This window comes from Ovis canadensis, chromosome 1 (assembly GCF_042477335.2).
Source record: "Ovis canadensis isolate MfBH-ARS-UI-01 breed Bighorn chromosome 1, ARS-UI_OviCan_v2, whole genome shotgun sequence".
In the NCBI taxonomy this organism is placed as follows: Eukaryota; Metazoa; Chordata; class Mammalia; order Artiodactyla; family Bovidae; genus Ovis; species Ovis canadensis.
In genome coordinates, this window is record NC_091245.1 from 207,419,341 (window position 1) to 207,441,100 (window position 21,760).

Sequence of the window (21,760 nt, forward strand, 5' to 3'; positions counted from 1 at the left end):
GCGACTAAAAAAACACACATGCTCAAAGATGCCTTTGAACTGTGGTGTTGGAGGACTCCTGAGAGTCCCTTGAACAGCAAGGAGATCAAGCCAGTCAATCTTAAGGGAAATAAACCCTGTTGATTTGGAAGGGCTGATGCTGAAGCTGAAACTCCAGTATTTTGGTCATCTGATGTGAACAGCTGGCTCATTGGAAAAGTCCCTGATGCTGGGAAAGATTGAGGGCAGAAGGCAAAGAGGGTGTCAGAGGATGAGATAGATGGATGGCATCACCAATGCAATGGACATGAACTTGGGCAAACTTCGGGAGATGGTGAGACAGAGAGGCCTAGAGTGCTGCACTCCATGGGTGGTGAACAGTCAGACCCAACTGGGTGACTGAACAAGAACAATGCTTAAAGAACTTTACCCTCAGTTTCTGACTCACATCCTTTATAACTGCTCTGTCCAATAGGGTAGCCACTAGTCACATGTGGCTACTGACAATTTAAAATAAATTAAAATTAGAAATTAACTTCCTCAATTACATATTGTATTTCAAGGCCTAAACAGCTCTATGTGGCTAATGGTTATCATATTAGACAGCAAGGAAAACATATCCATCATGACAGATGACAGCATTATTCTATAATCTTCAGCTTCAAAACAGACTAAGACAGCTTCAAAATGCCACAGGAAAAAAATGAAACAAGAATGAGTAGGTTCTTTTGTACTATAAAATGTTTATAGAAGAATGATAAAATTGGAGGAAGTTAGGCTTTAAAGTCACACAGAACTGAGTTCAAACTCCTAACTCATCCCTGGGTAAACTATTTTCCAGCACTTCAGTTGGAGAAACTGATATAAAATGAGTATAACAACACTCATTAAACATATATTAAAGTTGTTTTAAGGATTAAATAATATAAGAAGTACCTAATATAGTGCCTGGCATATGGTATAAATATAAGTTCCTTAGTTTAATTGCTTCCTTACTTTCCTTAGTTTAATTCCTTCCTTAGTTTAAATTAAGGGTACCTTTTGGAATGTTGGCTATCTGACATTAGGAACGAGCAACTCTTTTTATTTTACGGTTTACAATTTTGGTTAAGATACATCTAACCACCATTTCCCTGAATTTTTAAGGATATAAATGTATACTACACAAACAAATCACTTTTTAAAGCAAAACGGTACATAACCACAGTTTTAATAATAGAAGTGTTAATTCTTACCTTAGATGAAATGATCCGGTTATCTATAAATTTCTGAGGTGTATAATGGCCATACTGAGGAAACCTGTTGGCTATGTAAATAGTTCTTGTGTCACTTTGATGGGGTGGGTCAAAACCCTAAGGCAAAGCAAAAGAAAAATAATTGTCAGCAAAGTTAGTTGTCATGATTCTTTACTGGTGGTACTTTTTAATTGATCATATTATACCTATTACTTGCCTTGAACTTCATATAGGGTTAATCTATTTAAGCCATTTCTTTTCTTTCAAAGTAAGTGAAAGTTGCTCAGTCATGTCTGACTCTCTGCGACCCCATGGACTATACAGTCCATGGAATTCTCCAGGCCAGAATACTGGAGTGGGTAGTCTTTCCCTTCTCCAGGGGATTTTTCCAACCCAGGGATCAAACCCAGGTCTCCTGAATTGCAGGATTTTTTACCAGCTGGGCCAACAGGGAAGCCCCTTTCAAAGTAAACAGGTACATTTTCTTTAGATATAAACTAACTAGGTAATAACCTCTGGTATTCAAAAATAGTCCATTCTTTGCCAGAGATGCAACCACAAGAATAATCATACAGATCTACAGAAGTTCGTGAAGGCTTCTTTCCTTCTCTTTCATTCCTGGGGTTTCTTGCTTTTCTCTTTTCCTAGTTTTTTTCTGATTCCTAGTCAGTGATGTGGAAGCTCAGCATAGCTAAGGCCTAGTCAACACCTACTATGTCTGGTGACAAAGGCTTACATTTTATTTTACACCCAGATCAACTTGGTTTCAAAGAGCTTTGTTCCCAGAGAACTTTTACAAGCATTTCTTCATGCTAGTTACATTATCAATTCACTCTCTCACATGTGGATGTATGAATATGTTACAATTCTGGCTTCAAATTTAGAAGACATTCAATTAAGGTACGTTTAGTAATCATCTACAGTGGAAAGGTTTGCCTTGACAAGAATAGTGATACTTCATTTCTACAATATTGCACTCTTTTTCCAAAGTGGCAAGTAAATCTTTTTATTTTTTAAAAATTTAGTTTTTGAGGATAATTGCTTTACAGAATTTTGTTGTTTCTGTCAAACCTCAATACAAATCAGCCACAGGCATACATATGTCCCCTCCCTTTTGAAACTACCTCCCATCTCCCTTCCCATCCCACCCCTCTAGGTTGCTACAGAGCCCCTGTCTGAGTTCCCTGAGACATACGGCAAATTCCCATTAGCTATCTATTCTACATATGGTAATGTAAGTTTTCATGTTATTGTCTCCATATATCTCACCCTCTTCTCCTGTCTCCCCATGTCCATAAGTCTGGCCTGTTTCTCCACTGACGCCCTGCAAATAAATTCTTTGGTACCATCTTTCTAGATTCTGAATATATGTGTTAGTATATGATATTTATCTCTCTCTGACTTACTTTATCCTGAATAATAGGCTCCAGGTTCGTCCACCTCTTTAGAACAGACTCAAATGCATTCCTTTTTATGGCTGAGTAATATTTTACTGTGTATATGTACAACAACTTATTTATCCATTCATCTACTGATGAACATCTAGGCTGCTTCCATGTTCTAGCTATTGTAAATAGTGCTGCAATGAACAATGGGACACATGTGTCTTTCTCAATTTTGGCTTCCTCAGGATATATGCCTATGAGTGGGACTGCTGGGTTATATGGTGGTTTTATTCCTAGATTTTTAAGGGATCTCCATACCATCCTTCCATAGTAGCTGTTATCAATTTACATCCCCACCAATAGTGCAAGATGGTTGCCTTTTCTCCACACCCTCTTCAGCATTTATTGTTTGGGGACTTTTTGATGAGGGCCATTGCGACTGGTGTGAGGTGAAATCTCATTGTAGCTTTGATTTGCATTTCTCTACTAATGAGTGATACCGGGCATCTTTTCATGTGTTTGTTAGCCATCTGTATGTCTTCTTTGAAGAAATGTCTGTTTAGGTCTTTTTCCCACTTTTTGATTGGGCTGTTTGTTTTTCTGGTATTGAGTTGTATGAGCTGCTTGTGTATTTTGGAAATTACTCCTTTGTCAGTTGTTTCATTTGCTATTATTTTTTCCCATTCTGAGGACTGTGTTTCACCTTGCTTATAGTTTCTTTTGCTGTGCAAAAGCTTTTAAGTTTAATCAGGTCCCACTTGTTTACCTTTGTTTTTATTTCCATTACTCTAGGAGGTGGGTTATAGAGGATCTTGGTTTGATTTATGTCATCGAGTGTTCTGCCTATGTCTTCCTCTAAGAGTTTTATAGTTTCTGGTCTTACACTTAGGTCTTTATTCCATTTTGATTTTATCTTTGTGTATGGTGTTAGGAAGTGTTCTAATTTCATTCTTTTACATGTAGCTGTCTAGTTTCCCCAGCACGACTTGTTGAAGAGGCTCTCTTTGCCCCATTGTATATTCTTGCCTCCTTTGTCAAAAATAAGGTACCCAGAGGTGCATGGGTTTATTTCTGGGTTTTCTATCTTGTTCCATTGGTCTATATTTCCGTTTTTGCAGAATGGCAAGTAAATCTTCAAAACTTCTTTGACTGGGGAACCCTTGACAGGTTGAAATGAAAGTCAGTCATGTCCAACTCTTTGTAACCCCATGGACTGTAGCCCACCAGGCTCCTCTGTCCATGGAGTTTTTCAGGCAAGAATACTGGAGTGGGTTGCCATTTTCTTCTCTAGGGATCTTCCCAACCCAGAGATCAAACCCAGGTCTCCTAGCATTGCAGGCAGTCTTTACTGTCTGAGCCATAGTGAAGCACTCACAGGTTGAAAGCAATCACCAAATGCAAGACCTTTTTTGGTTCTAACAGCAATGATTCAAATCTTCTTAGATTTACATGTTTTTCATGATGGTCAAGGGTTATTTACTAGTATTATGACGTTATTAAGAGACCAGTTACACTTGGTATTCATAAACTACAATGATCCACTTTTATAAATTAAGTGCTCTTAAGCTAGTAATCTACTAAGTAATGTGGCTGCATTTCCATGCTTGGCATCCCTGTAAAATTTCCACTAAGTACAGACATACATAGGATAGTGGAGATTCCCATATTACCTAGAGGAATATTTTGTTTAGCACATTAGAATATTAGCAGTGCTATGTTTGGGTTTCAATGGCTGTTGTTCATGTTTTTAAACAATTTACTTTGTGATCTTAGAAACAGCGAGCACACAATGGTGCAAATTAAATGTATTTGTATGCACCATTAAGAAATGAAGTTTTATTTTATCTGTTATGCTATTTAAAGTGATGACCACACTTTGTGGATGTGAATGTGCCATTATGTATCTGATTTCAAAATCAGTTTAAGGATAAAATGTGGCACGTATTTATTTTCCTCATTAATTTTCTTTTAAACATTTCGTAATTGTGCCCTATAATAATTCTTGGGAGAAAAAGGCAGGTTTCAAAATCAGAGTTGGAACTCAGTAGTCTATCTGGAATATCATAATCATTTAAAAGATGTATACCATTTATTCAATCAACAACTATCTACTGAGTTTAAGCACTACGTTAAGCCATGAAAGATAATATGATTTATTAAATATGCAAGCAAATCATAATATGCTCCAACAGAATAAACAGATGAACAAACAGTCTGAATGCTACTGCTGTAGTCTATGACTGTTTCTCAAAGAGAGCCCACCAGAAGTTTGTCTATACAGTACATAAGACAAGAAGAGACACACACAGGTAACTGAAGCACTAGACTCCATGGGACATACTTATTCTGTATCCACTCTGTAATCATGTTAACCTAAACCCTAAGTTATACACCATGCATGTAAAGCTTCTGAGATAAAAGAAAAAAGAGCAAATCTGAGCAAACTGATATAAAGATATAAATCTTTAAGATGTCAAGACAACTGAGACTGAGAACCACGGATACAAAATTCTTTTTGCTAAATCCCAACATTATTACTGTGTACATCTAAAGTTACACAAAAAACAAAGAAACCAAGACCTTATCCCAAAATATATTATGACATTAGTACTACAACCTCTCATGTTTCATAGTATGAATATACTATATATAAATGCATGTACTTTACAGGAAGCAAATGCTCATCATTCTCCATCCCTCTCTACTGAACAAACCAGTGAACACACACAAATGCTGGAACTCCTGAGATTTCTACAATTACTTCAAGAAGATATATTGAAATGTTTCAAAAATCAGTTTTAAACTGAATTTTTTAAATTCAGTTCACCATCCAGGAAATCATATAAGATGACAATACCAAAAGGAAAATAATGTTAGCACATCTTTCCTTATTCCCAAAGATGCTGTAACACCCACTTGAGCATTCTGAATTGTTTTTCCAGTGATTAATTCAAATGACCTTATCCAATCTTGTTATAATCAATAGCATGTATATACATGTGGGTGTATTTTTTTTACACACACCAAATAGTTAGATTTTGTATTTGCGACTATAGTATAAGGATAGCTAAGCGTTCCTCATGGAAATTAAATCTGTAACTTCAATACGTGAAGTTACATCTTCTCTGCCACAAATTCAAGTAGCCATGAACTAAATAAAAAAATAAATAAATAAAACTGTCCAAAAATTACAAAGGCGACAGAGCAGGGTCCGTGTCTCTGAAATTGTATGCAAATTTGCATATATATGCATTAAAAATTCTTTTTAAATTCTGGCCGCACTGCAGGATCTTAGTTCCCTGACCAGGGGATTCGACCTGGTTCACAGCAGTGAATGTGCAGAATCCTAACCACTAGACCACCAGGGAACAAGTATTTTTCTGATGACACAATAGTTTTCAACAGATTTTGATGACATAAAGAAAGCTAGAACAACTTTAAGGTCTTGTTTTTATACTGAGCTACCCACCTCAGTATTCCATATTTTAAAAATGACACAGAGGATCTCTATTTCAATAACACCTCTACTTTCTTTAACAGAAATCAAAACAAATACCTTTTATCAGAATTAATTCTATAACTATACTGTTAGTGTGAAATTCAAGCATAGTTTCATACTATTTCTAGCAAGCATTATCAGCAATTCTATGGTACTGCACAATCTGAACTCCCTAATCACTAGGTTAAGGCCACACATCAGGGTCCAGAAGCCTCTGGCATATTACACTTTCTGTTGTCCACCCAGACTATCCACTCACACCCTGAATCAAGGATGGCTTGCTCCTTTCTTCTCCGACTTCATCTTGTCCTGAGTAAAGGAATTGAGATACAGTAATGCTATTCTAGCCATCCTGATTTTTGCACCTGCTAAAAAGTAGAGTACCAGTTGACTCTTGAACAACTCAGCAGTTAGGGGAGCTGACCCTCCATGCAGTCAAAACTCTGAGTATAACTTCAGAATTGGCCTTCTGCAGGCTCGGAATCAGCCCTACAGTACTGTAGTATTTACTGTTGAAAAATCCACATATAAGGGGATGTGCACAGTTCAAACCCGTGTTGTTCAAGAGTCAACTGTATAGGATTTTGGAAGCACACAAATTTAATTTTTATTTAAAAATTAAAACTCACATATTCTAAGAAAGTATGAAATTAAAAACCTCTTTTTGTCTGGATTTGTGAGCATATGTAAAAACCACAAGTATTTTTTTTTAAGTGGATGAATATTTAAGATGGGAAAAAAAGCCCCACAATGGCATTCAAGGAAAAAACGGAAAACACATGGGATTGATTTGAAAGAGATTTCTTTTGTAACAGCAAACTCATGAAGTCTAGAAAAACCAAACCAGAAAACAGCTTATAATTTTTAGAAGCTGGTCTTTGGCAAAAAGAAGTACTTGGAAATGAATCATAACATATTTTCATACCAAATATACCAACCTCTGTACTATTCTTAAAAATCTCAAAAATTTTATAAAAAATACAAGCATTACAAATAAGAGCTAAGAAAAAACTAAAACTATAGTCCTGTAATTAAATGTCACACTTCCTTAATAAAACTAAGAGAACATTTTTAGAGCTTAGTGATCAAATCTATATATGTAATCATTCTTATATGTGATCTATCTCCTCCAAAACACAAAGAAAAAGCTACAAAACAAATAAAAAACCCATGAAAAATAACATAAATAAAAAAGCTTCAGAATCAAAACTTCAATGGCACTGTTATTAAAAGAAATGATCAAAAGCTTTATTTCAGTCACACACTTGTATGACAGAAAGTGATTTCTATTGCCTACATGTTCCAATGTAACGATGCTTCTGGGGAAGAATGACTTAATGTATTTCACCAAATCTACAAAATTAATAGTGAATTACTGTTTCCTGGATATGGACTTTAAATAAAAAACATCTATGTTGTGTTGCGCTCAGTTGCTCAGTAGTATCCACCTCTTCTGAATCCACGGACTGCAGCCAACCAGGTTTCTCTGTTCATGGGATTTCCCGGGCAAGAATACTAAAGCGTGTTGCCATTTTCTTCCCCAGGGGATCTTTCTAACTCAGGGATCGAATCTGTGTCTCCTGCATTGGCAGTCGGATTCTTTACCACTGAGCCACCTGGGAAGCCCCAAATACATCTATATGAAGGTATTATAATTTTACACTGTTAACAGCCCAAAGCAAGGCGAGAGGAAATAACTTAAAAAGTCTATGATGTAAACACAATAATTTAATTTCAACTTTTTGAATCATGTTACGTAATTTTCATTTTAGGATTTAAGGTAGTCTGCCATCTATCAGACCAGTCTGGGCTTCCAAGAACTGCTCCTACTGCAGAGGTAGGTTGGAATTAGCTTTCCAGCTACAGGATTCAAAATATAGAGTAACCTTTGGCATCACTGACACAATGGACATGAGTTTGAGCAAGCTCTGGGAGTTAGTGATGGACAGGGAAGCCTGGCATGCTGCAGTCCATGGGGTCGCAAAGAATCGGACATGACTGACTGACTGAACTGAGCTTCTCTAAAATTCTTAAATCATTTGCAAATACTTTAAGAAGTTCATCTCTTACAGGAAGCTTATCTCTTCTGTTACTCCCCAACCCTAATTCCCCACACCAACATACACCTGTAGCAGCCCCTGCGGCAATAACATGGCAACTCCTCAGAAAAGTGAACACAGAATATGCACATGATCCATCAATTCTGCTTCTGTGTAAAAAACTCAAATGGATATTTGTAAACTCATGTTAATGGCAACATTATTCACAACAGCCAAAAGGTGGACACAACCAAGTGCCCACTGACATAAGAATGAATAAACAAAATGTGGTATGTACAATGGGATATTATTCAACCTTAAAAAGGAAGGAGATTTTGACACATGCTATAACATGGAAGAAGCTTGAAGACATTATGCTAAGTGAAATTAAGCCTGTGACAAAAGGACAAAATTGTATGATTCCTCTTACATAAGGAATAAGAGTTGACAACTTCATACTTTGTCAGGCATTTATTCAAGGTGCAGAGGGGAGAGTAAAAGGGCATTAGTGTTTAATGGGTATAAAGTTTCAGTCTGCAAAGATGAAACAGTTCAGGAGATAGACAGTGGCGATGGCTGCATAACAATGTCACTAAACGCCACAGAACTGTACATTTAAAAATGGATAAAATGGCAAATTTTATTTTAAGTATATTTACTACAATTAAAAATGTATCAATTTCACCCATTTGGGACTTCACCATAGTTTTTCTGGATTAGAAGTTTTCTATTTGGCCATAATTTAACTGTGACAGTCTCTTACTTGCTAAACTGGTGACTTCTGTGTATAGAATCACAGAGACAGTTATGATAAAAATAAATCTGTGAAGTAGTTTTAGCTTACATCAAACTTTAAAATTACAGATTTCACTAAGAAAGAATTTAAGGTTTCTGTAACCAAGAATCCTAAATTAATTTTCTTGATCTACCTATATCTATACCTACAATTGAACACTGGCTGGATAACAAGTGAAACTAGTAAATCTAACTGTAGTGTCCAAATTGGAGATAGATGAATGAACAAATTTCTCAAACATTTTTAAGGCTCCTCTTTCTCTACTCACAATCATAAACAATAGCAATGAAGATATGGCTTCCTGGGTCCTCCTCAGCACATCAGAAGCAGTGGGTTTACAATTCTGAGCCCACAGACAAGAATCCTTGATGCAGAAAACATATCCTTTACAAAGTACCTTCAAAATTTAATATCTTAAAATACGTACCAATCTACAAAGACAACCATAAAATTCTAAACAATAACAATATTAAAGAGAATGGCATCTGTTAAAAAGAACGAAATCTTTTTAAATCCACAGATGGGTTTTAAGGGCATTATGCTCAGTGAAAAAATTCAGTCAGAAAAGACAAAATATTGTATGATCTCACTTATATATAGAATGTAAAACCAAAAACAAAAGAGCCCAAGCTCATAAATACAAAAATAACAGAAAACAGACTCACAGTTGCCAGGGTGGGGCTTGGGGAGTGGGTAAAATGGGTGAAGGAAGTAAAAGGTACAAACTTCTAGTTATAAAATAAGTTACAGGATGTAATGTGCAGCATGGAACTATAGTTAATAATGTTGCCTTGTATACGCAAAAGTTGCTAAGAGTGTAGATTTTAAAAGTTATCATAAGGAAAAATTCTGTAACTCTTGTGTGGTGATGGATGCTAACTAGACTTCCTGTGGTGATTATTTCGCCATGAATAAAAATTAGCAATAAAGTATGGGGTTTAATTAATAGCAATGTATTAATACTGGTTTACTAGCATAATAAATATAGCATAGGATGTAAGATGTTAACAATAAGAGAAACTGGGTGAGAAAAATGTATAGGAATTCTCTATTATTTTCGTAAACTTTCTGAAAATCTAAAACTATTTTAAAATAAAAAGCTATTTTTTTAAGAAGTTAAAAGCACAGTCCTCAAAAGCAAGGACATATATAAGTTACAGCAAAGACGCACAGACAGACAGACAGACATGTGCATGATACACTGACCTGGAATTTCTCATTTTGCCCCAGATCACTGCAAACTTTATCTACAGGAAACATTCTGAGGGAACTCAGGGTCTAAGGCATTATATGAAGATTGATGGCAGTATCTCTAATTACTTAAGACTTGACTTTCACTGTCTCATAATAAATTCCTAAGCTGTTTTGTTTTTAATTCTACAAATATATGCTGGAAAAATAGTTGATCAAACACTGATAGGTAAGTACTGCCTCCATTTAATGCTGCATAGGAGGTGGATCCACAAAGTCTCCTGTAAATCTAAGTTTAGAGGCCAGTTCCTCTACAATATTTAAATTTCAATAGAAAAACCCAAAATTAGAGAACTTCCCGTTTCATGTAAAAATTCAAGTTCACCCTCAATCTTTGTTCAAGTTTTCTGAACTAATAAAGAGCATAGTGGAGAAGTAAGATAAGGAAGGATACTTATATTCCTTTTGTTGCTCAGGAGATGCAATAGTAAAGAAACAATTTCCTAGGTAAAATATGATTAAGACTTGAACTGACTGTATACAATTCAAGCTTTATTATGTTCAATTACACTCACTGCAAAAAATCTTACGAGACCAGTAAGTACCCAAGTATCTATTGAGGAAAAATGCTTGATACTATGCTAGGCACTGCACTCAGTTGCCAAATTGCCAAATTCAGACTTAAATTTAAGAAAGTAGGGAAAACCACCAGACCATTCAGGTATGACCTAAATCAAATCCCTTACAATTACAGTGGAAGTGATAAGTAGTCAAGGGATTAGAGCTGATAGACAGCGTGCCTGAAGAACTATGGATGGAGGTTCACGACATTGTACAGGAGGCAGTGATCAAGACCACCCCCAAGAAAAACAAATGCAAAAAGGGAAAACTGTTGTCTGAGAAGGGCTTACAAATAGCTGTCAAAAGAAGAGAAGCGAAAGTCAAAAGAGAGAAGGAAAGATATACCCATTTGAATGCAGAGTTCCAAAGAACAGCAGGGAGAGAGAAGAAAGCCTTCCTCAGTGATCAATGCAAAGAAATAGAGGAAAACTAGAGATCTCTTCAAGAAAATCAGAGATACCAAGGGACCATTTCATGCAAAGATGGGCACAATAAAGGACAGAAATGGTATGGACCTAACAGAAGCAGAAGCTATTAAGAGGTGTCAGGAATACACACAGCAAGAACTATACAAAAAAGATCTTCATGACCCAGATAATCACAATGGTGTGATCACTCACCTAGAGACAGACATCCTGGAGTGTGAAGTCAAGTGGGCCTTAGGAAGCATCACTATGAACAAAGCTAGTGGAGGTGATGGAATTTCAACTGAGCTATTATAAAATCCTAAAAGATAATGCTGTGAAAGTGCTACACTCAATATGGCAGCAAATTTGGAAAACTCCGCAGTTGCCGCAGGACTGGAAAAGGTCAGTTTTCATTCCAATCCCAGAGAGAGGCAAAGCCAAAGAATGCTCAAACTACCACACAATTGCACTCATCTCACATGCTAGCAAAGTGATGCTCAAAATTCTCCAAGCCAGGCTTCAATAGTACATGAACCGTGAACTTCCAGATGTTCAAGCTGGTTTTAGAAAAGGCAGAGGAACCAGAGATTAAATTGCCAACATCTGTTGGATCATCGAAAAAGCAAGAGAGTTCCAGAAAACCATCTACTTCTGATTTACTAACTATGCCAAAGCCTTTGACTGTGTGGATCACAACAAACCGTGGAAAATTCTGAAAGAGATCAGAATACCAGACAACCTGACGTGCCTCTTGAGAAATCTGTACATGAGTCAAGAAGCAACAGTTAGAACTGGACGCAGAACAACAGACTGGTTCCAAATATGAAAAGGAGTATGTCAAGGCTGTATATTGTCATCCTGCTTATTCAACTTATATGCAGAGAACATCATGAGAAATGCTGGGCTGGAGGAAGCATAAGCTGGAATCAAGACTGCCGGGTGAAGTATCAATAACCTCAGATATGCAGATAACACCACCCTTATGGCAGAAAGTGAAGAAGAACTAAAGAGCCTCTTGATGAAAGTGAAAGAGGAGAATGAAAAAGTTGGCTTAAAACTCAACATTCAGAAAACTAAGGTCATAGCATCCAGTCCCATCACTTCATGGCAAATAGATGGGGAACTGGTGAAACTGTGACAGACTATTTTTGGGGTCTCCAAAATCACTGCAGAGGGTGTCTGCAGCCATGAAATTAAAGTCGCTTGTTCCCTGGAAGAAAAGTTAGGACCAACCTAGACAGTGCTTATGGTTCCAGTAGTCATGTATGGAGGTGAGATTTGGACTATAAAGAAACCTGAGTGCCAAAGAATTGATGCTTTTGAACTGTGGTGTTGGAGAAGACTCTTGAGAGTCCCTTGGATTGCAAGGAGATCCAATCAGTCCATCCTAAAGGAAATCAGTCCTGAATATTCATTGGAAGGACTGAAACTGAAGCTGAAACTCCGATACTTTGGCCACCGGCTGCGAAGAACTGACTCACTTGAAAAGACCCTGATGCTGGGAAAGATTGAAGGCGGGAGGAGAAGGGGACGGCAGGATGAGATGGTTGGATGGCATCATCGACTCAATGGACATGAGTTTGAGTAAACTCCGGGAATTGGTGATAGACAGGGAGGCCTGGTGTGCTGCAGTCCATGGGGTCACAAAGAGGCAGACACAACTGAGCGACTGAACTGACTGACTGATTTGACCATTCTGAAATATCAAGCAACTTAGTATTTCATTTGTTAAGTGACCCTATAATTTAATTTAAAAAATTCATTATAAACACTATAAGCATTGACTATGTGCTAGGTAATATGCTTGGTATTGTGAAAATACCAAAATGAGAAGTCAGGACCCTTGCCTCGAATAAAACATTATTTTTTTAAAATGCCTTTAATAAGCACAAAAAGTGAAATGAAAATAAAATGAGTATAATTTTGACTGAAATAGCAGTAAGTCACTAGATGACTTGCTTTTTTTCCTACAGAAAATTATCAAACACATTCTTCTAAATAGTTAAATAACAACTTTAAATATATAAAAACAAACTATGGTATAATTTCATTACAAATGTAATAAAAGTTACTAATAAAAAAAGGACAACTATCCTATCTCTTTTCAGCATTTCCAATTTCTATTTCAACATCATGAGGTTCTCAAATATCAAAACAATTTTGTGGTTCCTAAAGTATAAGATGGAAAAAGACATTTAAAACTGAAAACCTTTCTTAAAAATTTGCCACAATGTTCAAAATAAATTAAAATGTATTGCATTGATATTAGATAACATTCAAGAGGAGATGTGTATTAGGGTACAAGCAAGGCCTAACTTCTTCTAATACCTAGAATACTATGTCAACTTGAAAATGGCCACATTGGCTAACTACAGCAACTCTTGATCGCTTCTCTCCTTTTCCTCTCAGACCTGTCTCCTCCATCTCCAGACTACCACTGCTACCTGTATAAATTTCTTTCCTCAACTCATTCTCTCCTCTTGCCTCACTCTTGCTTAGATTTAAAAATGGCAGGAATAGGAAAGAGATATATAGGGAAAACTGCTGCTCCTGCTAATTCTCTTCCATACTCGTATATACCCGGCAAAAACTCTGGGTTATGTCCTGCCTCTAGCACTAATTAGTTAGTAACCTTGGAAAAGTACATACTTTGAACTCTTCCTTCTACTTCACAAGATAGATTTAAAAAAAAAATTTTTTTTCCTTTAAGACGACTTAGCTAGGCTTAAAATAAGGTAATCTTTTCTGTAATCAGGGGCTGATCCTTTGGTACTCTGGCTCTGGAAATAGGCAGTCTGAAGTTCAATCCCCTTTTGTACCTGGGTCCAAGAATCAGGTTCAACTGAAAGGAGGCTAAAAACAGCTGTGCAGTTTTAAATATGTGTAAAATCTCCAAAGAGGTAACAGAATAATACTTTTTTTTTTAAGAACAAAATATTACAAGACAAATCAGACAAATGTACATCAAAAACAAATGGAAATGAAAGAGGTCCTATAATAAATTTGGGGCGGTGGCGGGGCCGGGGCGGGGGGGGGGGGTAATTTAAATTAAAAATTCAGAAGACAAGGATGAACTCTAGACTGGAGTGCAGCCCATGGCTTTTCCTGCCTGGCCCTGCATTCTCCCTTCCTCCTAGGAGATGCTGCTGAGGCTTGTGGTGGGAAGACAGTTGAGGGGAAGGGGGAGGTGAGGGGAGCGAAGTGAGGCAGGCCAGGCGGGAGGCCAGAGGCCTAGCCCATGGACACAGGAGCAAACTGGTGACTACAAACTAGAGCTGAGAATTCACACTGAAAGCAGCACGGAGAGAAAACATGAGAAATATGAACAAGAAGCTAAGAGCCACAGAGCATAGATAAAGATCAAGCAAGAGTTAGAGAATGAGAAAACTGAAGTCGGAGAAGCAACATTTAAAGGGGAAAAAAAGCTGTAAAATTTTCTGAACTGTAGAAACGACAGCTTTCAAATTGCAAGCACACACAAGAGTAGAGCAGGAGAAACAAAAATCATGAAACAATTTGAGTACAGCATAGTAAAACTGCAAAACAGAGGACAATGAGACAATCTTAAAAACAATGCTACAGAGATTATCAGCAAAGTAATGACTATTACATTGAAAGCATATTTTACACCACCAATCAATGTCTGAAAGAAAAGGACTAAGTGGTATCTTCAACATGCTGAGTGATGGGTTCGCTCCCTGGTTGAGGAGGTTCTGCATACCGTACAGTGTGGCCAAAAATAACAGTAACAACAATATGTTGTGTGAAAGTAACTGTTAATCTAGAACTCTGAATCTACCTAAATTAGTATTCAATAATAATTTGGAATTACGACATTTTAAGCCATAAAAACTAAGGGAGTTTACCACACATGAAGCCTTCCTTAAAAATAACTAAAGAATGTATGTCAGCAAGAATAAAAGTAAATACACAGGGAAGAGGTGGTATTCAAGAAATAACGGTGGGCTTCCCTGGTAGCTCAGTGGTAAAGAATCCACCTGCCAATGCAGGAGACTTGGGTGTGACCCCTGGTCTGGGATGATCCCACCACGTGCCACAGAGCAACTAAGCAAACCAGTGTGCCACAACTACTGAGCCTGTGCTCCAGAGCTGGGGAGCCACAGCTACGGAAGCCTGCTCTCCACAGCGAGAAGCCGCCACAACGAGAAGCCTGCACACCGCATCTAGCCAGTGGCCCCTGCTCGCCACAACTAGAAGACCCAGCACAGACAATGCGCAAGCAAATAAAATTTAAAACAAATAATAGTGAATAAAAAAAAAAATCACTGTAGTAAATCAAAATGAGTAACAGGTAAAAAGCTAAGCAATGTTTTGAGTTTAAATGTTTTGCGTTTCCACAAACATTATGGAAGAAAGTATTTGTGAATCACATCTCTGGTAAGGGTCTTATGTATATAACTCTTATAACTAAAAGAAAACTTTAAAATGTGTTAAAAGATCTGAATAAGCATTTCATCAAGAAAAGCCTCACAAAATACAAACAAATCAGTTAATAGAGACATGAAAAGATGTTTGAAGTCATTAGGCAAATATAAATCAAAACCATGAGTTACACTTACATTCATGACCACAGCTAGAATCAAAGACAAAAACAAGTATTGGCAATGATATAAAGACATTGGAACCCTTATACTATACATGCCTGGTAGGAATGTAAAACAGTGCAATCACTTTGGAAAAGTTTGGCAATTCCTCACAAAGTTAAAAACAGAGTTACCACACGACCCAGTAATTCCACTCCTTACATATTTACCCAACAGAAATGAAAATATACATCCACAAAAAACTTGCACATGAATGGAAAAGGAGGCATTACTTCTAACAGCCAAAAGGCAGAAACAAACTAAATGTCCATTAATTGATGAATGAATACAGTCTCTGGTATATCTATACAGTGGAATTTTAGTAATAAAAAGAAATGAAGTATGGATATATGCTACAACACAGATGAACTTGAACACATTATGCTAGGTGAAAAGACCATCACAAAATACCACGTACTGTATGATGCCATTGACACAAAATGTCTAGAGGTGGCTAATCTAGAGACAGAAAGTAGATTAGCGGTTGATCACAGCTGGGGGCTAGTGGCTTGCGGGGTAGGGGGGTGGGAATGGAGGAAGAGAGTGGATAGGGAATCTCTTTAGGGAGTATAAAAATGTTCTAAAATCAGAGTGTGGTGGGGCTGCGTAACTCTATGCATATACTGAAAACCTGAACTGTGCACTTTAATGAGAAAATTATATGTGGTTATCTCTTAATAAAGCTGGTAAAAGAAAAAACAACAGTTAAACTATTAAGTAATAGCAATGTGGAAGGTAAGAGGGAACACAAGTCAAAATCTTGTAAATCCCTATATTATTTGTAAGTAGAGAGAGATAATAAAAGGATAAAAATACAATCTATAGCTTCTACATGATCAAATGGAAAAATATTAATAGAACTTAACAAATTCAATGCAAAGCCAATCAAAATCCTAGAAAGATTTTCCACAGAATTAGACAAACTGATAACACAAATAAAAATAGCATATGGAAGAGTAGAGAGCCAAAGCAATTCTAGGGGCGAAAAAACAATTGGGGATTTTGCCTGGTCAGATATCATAAAACACTACGTTAAGACAATGTATTATATTATTCATGCACCACCAGATCAACAGAATAGAGAACCTAAAAAGAGAACACAACACAAAGAGAACACTGGAATATGACAGAGAAGGCAAACAACAGACATTAGTAGGGAAAAGATGGCCCATTCAATAAACAGTATTGGGACAAATAACTTTCTATATGGGAGAAAATAAATTCTCTACTTTATTCCACATACAAAAACAAATCCCAGGCATATTCAAGACCTGAACGTTGTAAAACTAGTTTAGACAACTCTAAGAAAATGCCAGAAAGATAGCTTTATGACCCTAGGAGGGAATTCCTAAACAAGTAATAAAAAGTAGAAATCATTCACCTAATAATTCACCTAATAATAATTCACCTAATAATAATTCACCTAAGTTTACCTACAAATAAATTTAAAATATCAAAAAAGACCTCATTAAGTTAAATACAAAGTGCAGGCTGGAAGATATTCACAACATACACAACAAAGAATTGGCATCCAGACTACAAAGGAAATTAATAAGGAGAAAACAAACCACTCAACAGAAAAATGGGTAACTTATTTACATGAATGAAATAAAGGGGGCTTCCTTGGTGGTTTAGTGGTCAAGAATCTGCCTGCCAGTGCAGAAGACATGGTTCAGTCCCTGATCTGGGAAGATCCGACACGGAGCGGAGCAACTAAACCAGTGTGCCGTAACTATTAAGCCTGCGCTCTAGAGCCCAGGAGCTGAAATTACTGAGCCCACATGCTGCAGCCTCTGAAACCTGCACACTAGAGCCTGTGCTCCACAAGAAAGGCCATTACAACGTACAGTAGCTCCCCTAGCTTGGCTCAACTAGAGAAAAAGCCCACGCAGTAACAAAGACCCAGAACAGCCAAAAATAAATAAATTTTTTAAAAGAGAAAAGAAATACAGGACATCTTAATCTCACTAGCAATCAGGAAAATGCAAATTAAGCAAAATGAGATACCTTTCACACTCACCAGATTGATAAAGTTTTTTCAAGTCTGACAGTACAAAGTGTTGACCAAGATGTAGGGAATGGGGAACATGGTTTTGGAAAATAATTTAGTAATATTTAGTAACAGTCATAAAGTGCACACCCCATGGCCCAGCAATTCCACTTCTAGGTATGCCAATTTAAAAAAACACACATGCAAGAATGGCCATTGCAACATTTTTTTAAACAGGAAAAAACGGACAGAAATTCAAATATCCATTAATCCTAGAAGAATGGATAGGGCAGGGGTTGCTTCATTTTGGTATCCAGAGACTGGCAATATGCTATCACAGAGTACATGTTCAGAAAATATTTGAGTGAATGAATAAATGAGAAAGAAATAGTGTTACCTAAAAGTATGGATGCAGAGTTGAGAAACAGTTTTTGTTATACGGAGAACTAAAACAAAACAGGCAAAAATCCTTCCCTTCATGATATAAATGAGACAAGTAAAGTACAAAATATGTTAAACAGTGATAAGTGCTAAGAGAAACCAAAAAAAAAAAGGCAGGGAAGGAGGCTAGGGAAGTGTGGAGGTGGCAATTTACAATTTAATACTGAAAAGGCCTCAATGACAACATCTAAACAAAGACTTGAAGGGAATGAAGGTGCCAACAAATTAACTGGGGGGGAAGTACATTCTAGCCAGAGGTGACAGCCAGGGCAACAATCTTAAAAGACTGAATGAAATCCGTCCTGCGCTTCTGATGAACACCAAAGTGTATGTGGATAACGCAGTGGGTGAAGAATGATGGGAGATGAGAAGTGGTCTGGGCAGGGACTTGGATACAGATCTAGCAGAAACTTTGGCTGTTATTCTGAGCAAGAAGGCAAGTTCGTAGAAGGTTTTAAACACAGGAATTACATGACCTAACCTGTGTTTTAATAAATAAGATCATTCTGGCTGCTATGTTGAAAACAGACTGTAGGGATAAAGGGGATAGTTAATGATGATAGCGGCAATCACAAGGTTCTTTGGAGCATTTGGGCAAGGTCCCTACTTGAGTACAGCTAGGATAATTGGGCTTCCACTAATGCTTGAGGAGGCTTTCCTGATAGCTCAGCTGATAAAGAATCGTCCTGCAATGTGGGAGACCCCGGTTTGATCCCCGGGTTGGGAAGATACCCTGGAGAAGGGAAAGACTATCCACTCCAGTACTCTGGCCTGGAGAATTCCATGGACTGTATATTCCATGGACCCACAGGGTTGCAAAGAGTCAGACACAACTGAGTGACTTTTACTTTACTTCACTAATGCTTGACCTCTTTAACCAAATGAAAAATTTAGTATCTGAGGATATATGTCTGAACACAGAGATAAAATAAACAAATATTCTAAGATTTAGGATCTTAAACATTAATATTTTTTTGAGTGCACTTTGCAGCATGCAGAACTTCCCAGACCAGGGACTGAACTGCAGCCCCTGCAGTGGAAGGATGCAGTCTTAACCACTGGACCACCAGCTGCTGCTGCTGCTGCTGCTAAGTTGCTTCAGTCGTGTCCGACTCTGTGCGACCCCACAGACGGCAGCCCACCAGGCTCCCCCGTCCCTGGGATTCTCCAGGCAAGAACACTGGAGTGGGTTGCCATTTCCTTCTCCAATGCATGAAAGTGAAGTTGCTCTGTCGTGTCTGACTCTTAGCGACCCCATGGACTGCAGCCCACCAGGCTCCTCCGTCCATGGGATTTTCCAGGCAAGAGTACTGGAGTGGGGTGCCATTGCCTTCTCCCACTGGACCACCAGAGAAGCCCCCAAACATTTAACTTTTGAGGTTAAAATTTACTTAGCCACACCAAAATAATACCACCATAGGCCTTGCTTCCTTGGCCTACTCCTCATTCATTCCTTGAGAGAAAGGCAAAGAACACAGATACTTCCAAACTGATAGTCAGTCAACCAACATTTGGTGGGTGGTTACCTCCAATGGGCCAGCTGCTGTATTGAGTGAAAGGGCTCTAAAGATAAAATACAGCCCATCCCAAGATGTTTACAGTCTAGTCTACTGTTTAAGATTGTCTAGGCTTACATAACGTGCTATAAGGAAAAATGAGCTCACTTTTAATGTTATACGGCATTACATTTACGTAGTTTTTAAATTTCCAGTAACCATTTTTTAAAAAGTAAAAAGGAACAGACAAAACAAACTGCAAAATTTTACTTTACCAATAAATCCAAAATATTATTCAACATGTAACCAATATAAAAAGTTGAGCTATTTTACATGCTTTTTTCTTACACTGTTTTTAAAATCCTATGTGTATTTTATACTTAAGCATATTTTAGTCGGAACTAGCCAAATTTCAAAGAGTACTGGACAACATAGTTATATAGGAAAGACCTATTTTTTAGAAAACTGAAAACATTTTGACACAGGTACAGGGCAAAGTAAATTAGTAGAGGGAGGCATGAATGTATTCACAGCTTAAAGAAAAAGTAAGAGTAAACAGACTACAGATAATTGATGTGGAGCGCAGGATGAAAGAACACAAATGGACTGGTTAGTCTGGAAAAGAGGACTGTCATACCTTTCTTTGTGATAAGTATAACGAGAAGAACAGAGGATTAAACAAGTTTGGTGAATGTGAACAGGCTGAGTTTAGGCTAACAGCTTACCATTTTTCTCAGTGAATCAGAAGACAATCTTACTAGCCTCCTTCTGCCACTGCAGATATACACCTGAAGGGACTACATTTATAGAACAATTTAAGAAATTGTATCCTAGTACGACAACATTAAGTTGTATTTTAAAAAATTACAGTGATTTTCCAGCTTTTCTTTGGACTGGTCAATCTTGAATTTTGTCACTTTATCTCAAAACACAGAAGCAATAATATGGATTAATTCTTTATCTGACCACCTACCTATTCATTTATTCAAAAAACATGTACCCAGTGTCTACTCTTATATCAAGTCCTGTGTGGGACATGAAATAGAGATAAATAAGGCCCTCACTGACTGACATCTGTGTCCCCAGTATTTAGCTTATTATGTATGCACACAGTAAGTGCTTTAAAAATACAGCATTACATTGTACTGTAAAGAAATATTACATGTCAATTAAAATATGAATTGACAAAGACTTTCATTTAAATCTAATGTATCGCTGTACAATAGAATTTTCTGTGATAATGAGTATGTTCTATTCTGAACTGTCCAATACAGTAGCCGTGTGGAATTTTAATTAATTAAAATTTTAATAGCCATTGTGGTTAATGGCCACCATAAAAATCTAACTATGAGACTACAATGAGTTAATGGCATTCATCATAATCAAGGTGCTGTCATCTCTAATGAGTTAGCACGTGTGATGCTAGAATAATACTCACTGTACCAGAAAGACATCATAAGAAAATTTTCTTAGTGTAAAATAACTAGGATTGTGAGCTCAAAAACGAAGAAAAAGAAAAAGGAAAGGATAGTTCAATCTTTTCAGTCTACTTTCCCAAAGAAAAACATCAACTTTCTGACAACCCCTATTTTTCTCATTGTGTCAAGAAGTGAAAACAGTTAGTGGAAATAAGCAGTCAAACTGTGTTTAATTCAACAAGGAATTAACAGAATATACAAGTTGTTTCTGTAACAAAATGACAATAAACTTTTTTTTTTTTGGCACGACAATGTAAGAGGCCGGAAATCAGGATTCATACAATAAATAAAGTGTTTTTAATTTCAAAAATCCTGTCTTTGTGATCTGCTTATTAACCTCTCCAAAGCTGTCCTATTTATCTGAACTTTCTGTGTGTGTCCTACTCTTGCGACCCGATGGACTGCAGCTGGACAGGTTCCTCTGTCCATCGGATTATCCAGGCAAGAGTACTGGAGCAGGTTGCTGTGCCCGTCTAGTGACTCTACTGCTGAAAGACTCAACCCATTGAGCAAATCGAAGTATACTTTAAACTAGCCTATGAACTGAAAAATTTCTGGTGCAGTAACTAGAAAGGCAGTTTATGACTGGGATAGTAAAA

The 21,760-nt window shown here is 37.2% G+C and overlaps 1 protein-coding gene across 11 annotated transcripts in view; it reads right to left on the reverse strand.

Annotated features, from left to right (window-relative positions):
• ATP11B (ATPase phospholipid transporting 11B (putative)) overlaps nt 1-21,760 on the reverse strand; it is a 111,718-nt gene that overhangs the window by 87,696 nt on the left and 2,262 nt on the right. For all 11 annotated transcript variants that reach the window (XR_011250193.2, XM_069558898.1, XM_069558943.1 and 8 more), the window contains exon 2: nt 1,215-1,331. Coding sequence is in view for 5 of the 11 variants with exons in the window: in XM_069558898.1 (XP_069414999.1) it covers nt 1,215-1,331 (117 nt within the window). In the remaining 6 variants the exon portion in view is untranslated. The remainder of the gene's footprint in view (nt 1-1,214; nt 1,332-21,760) is intronic.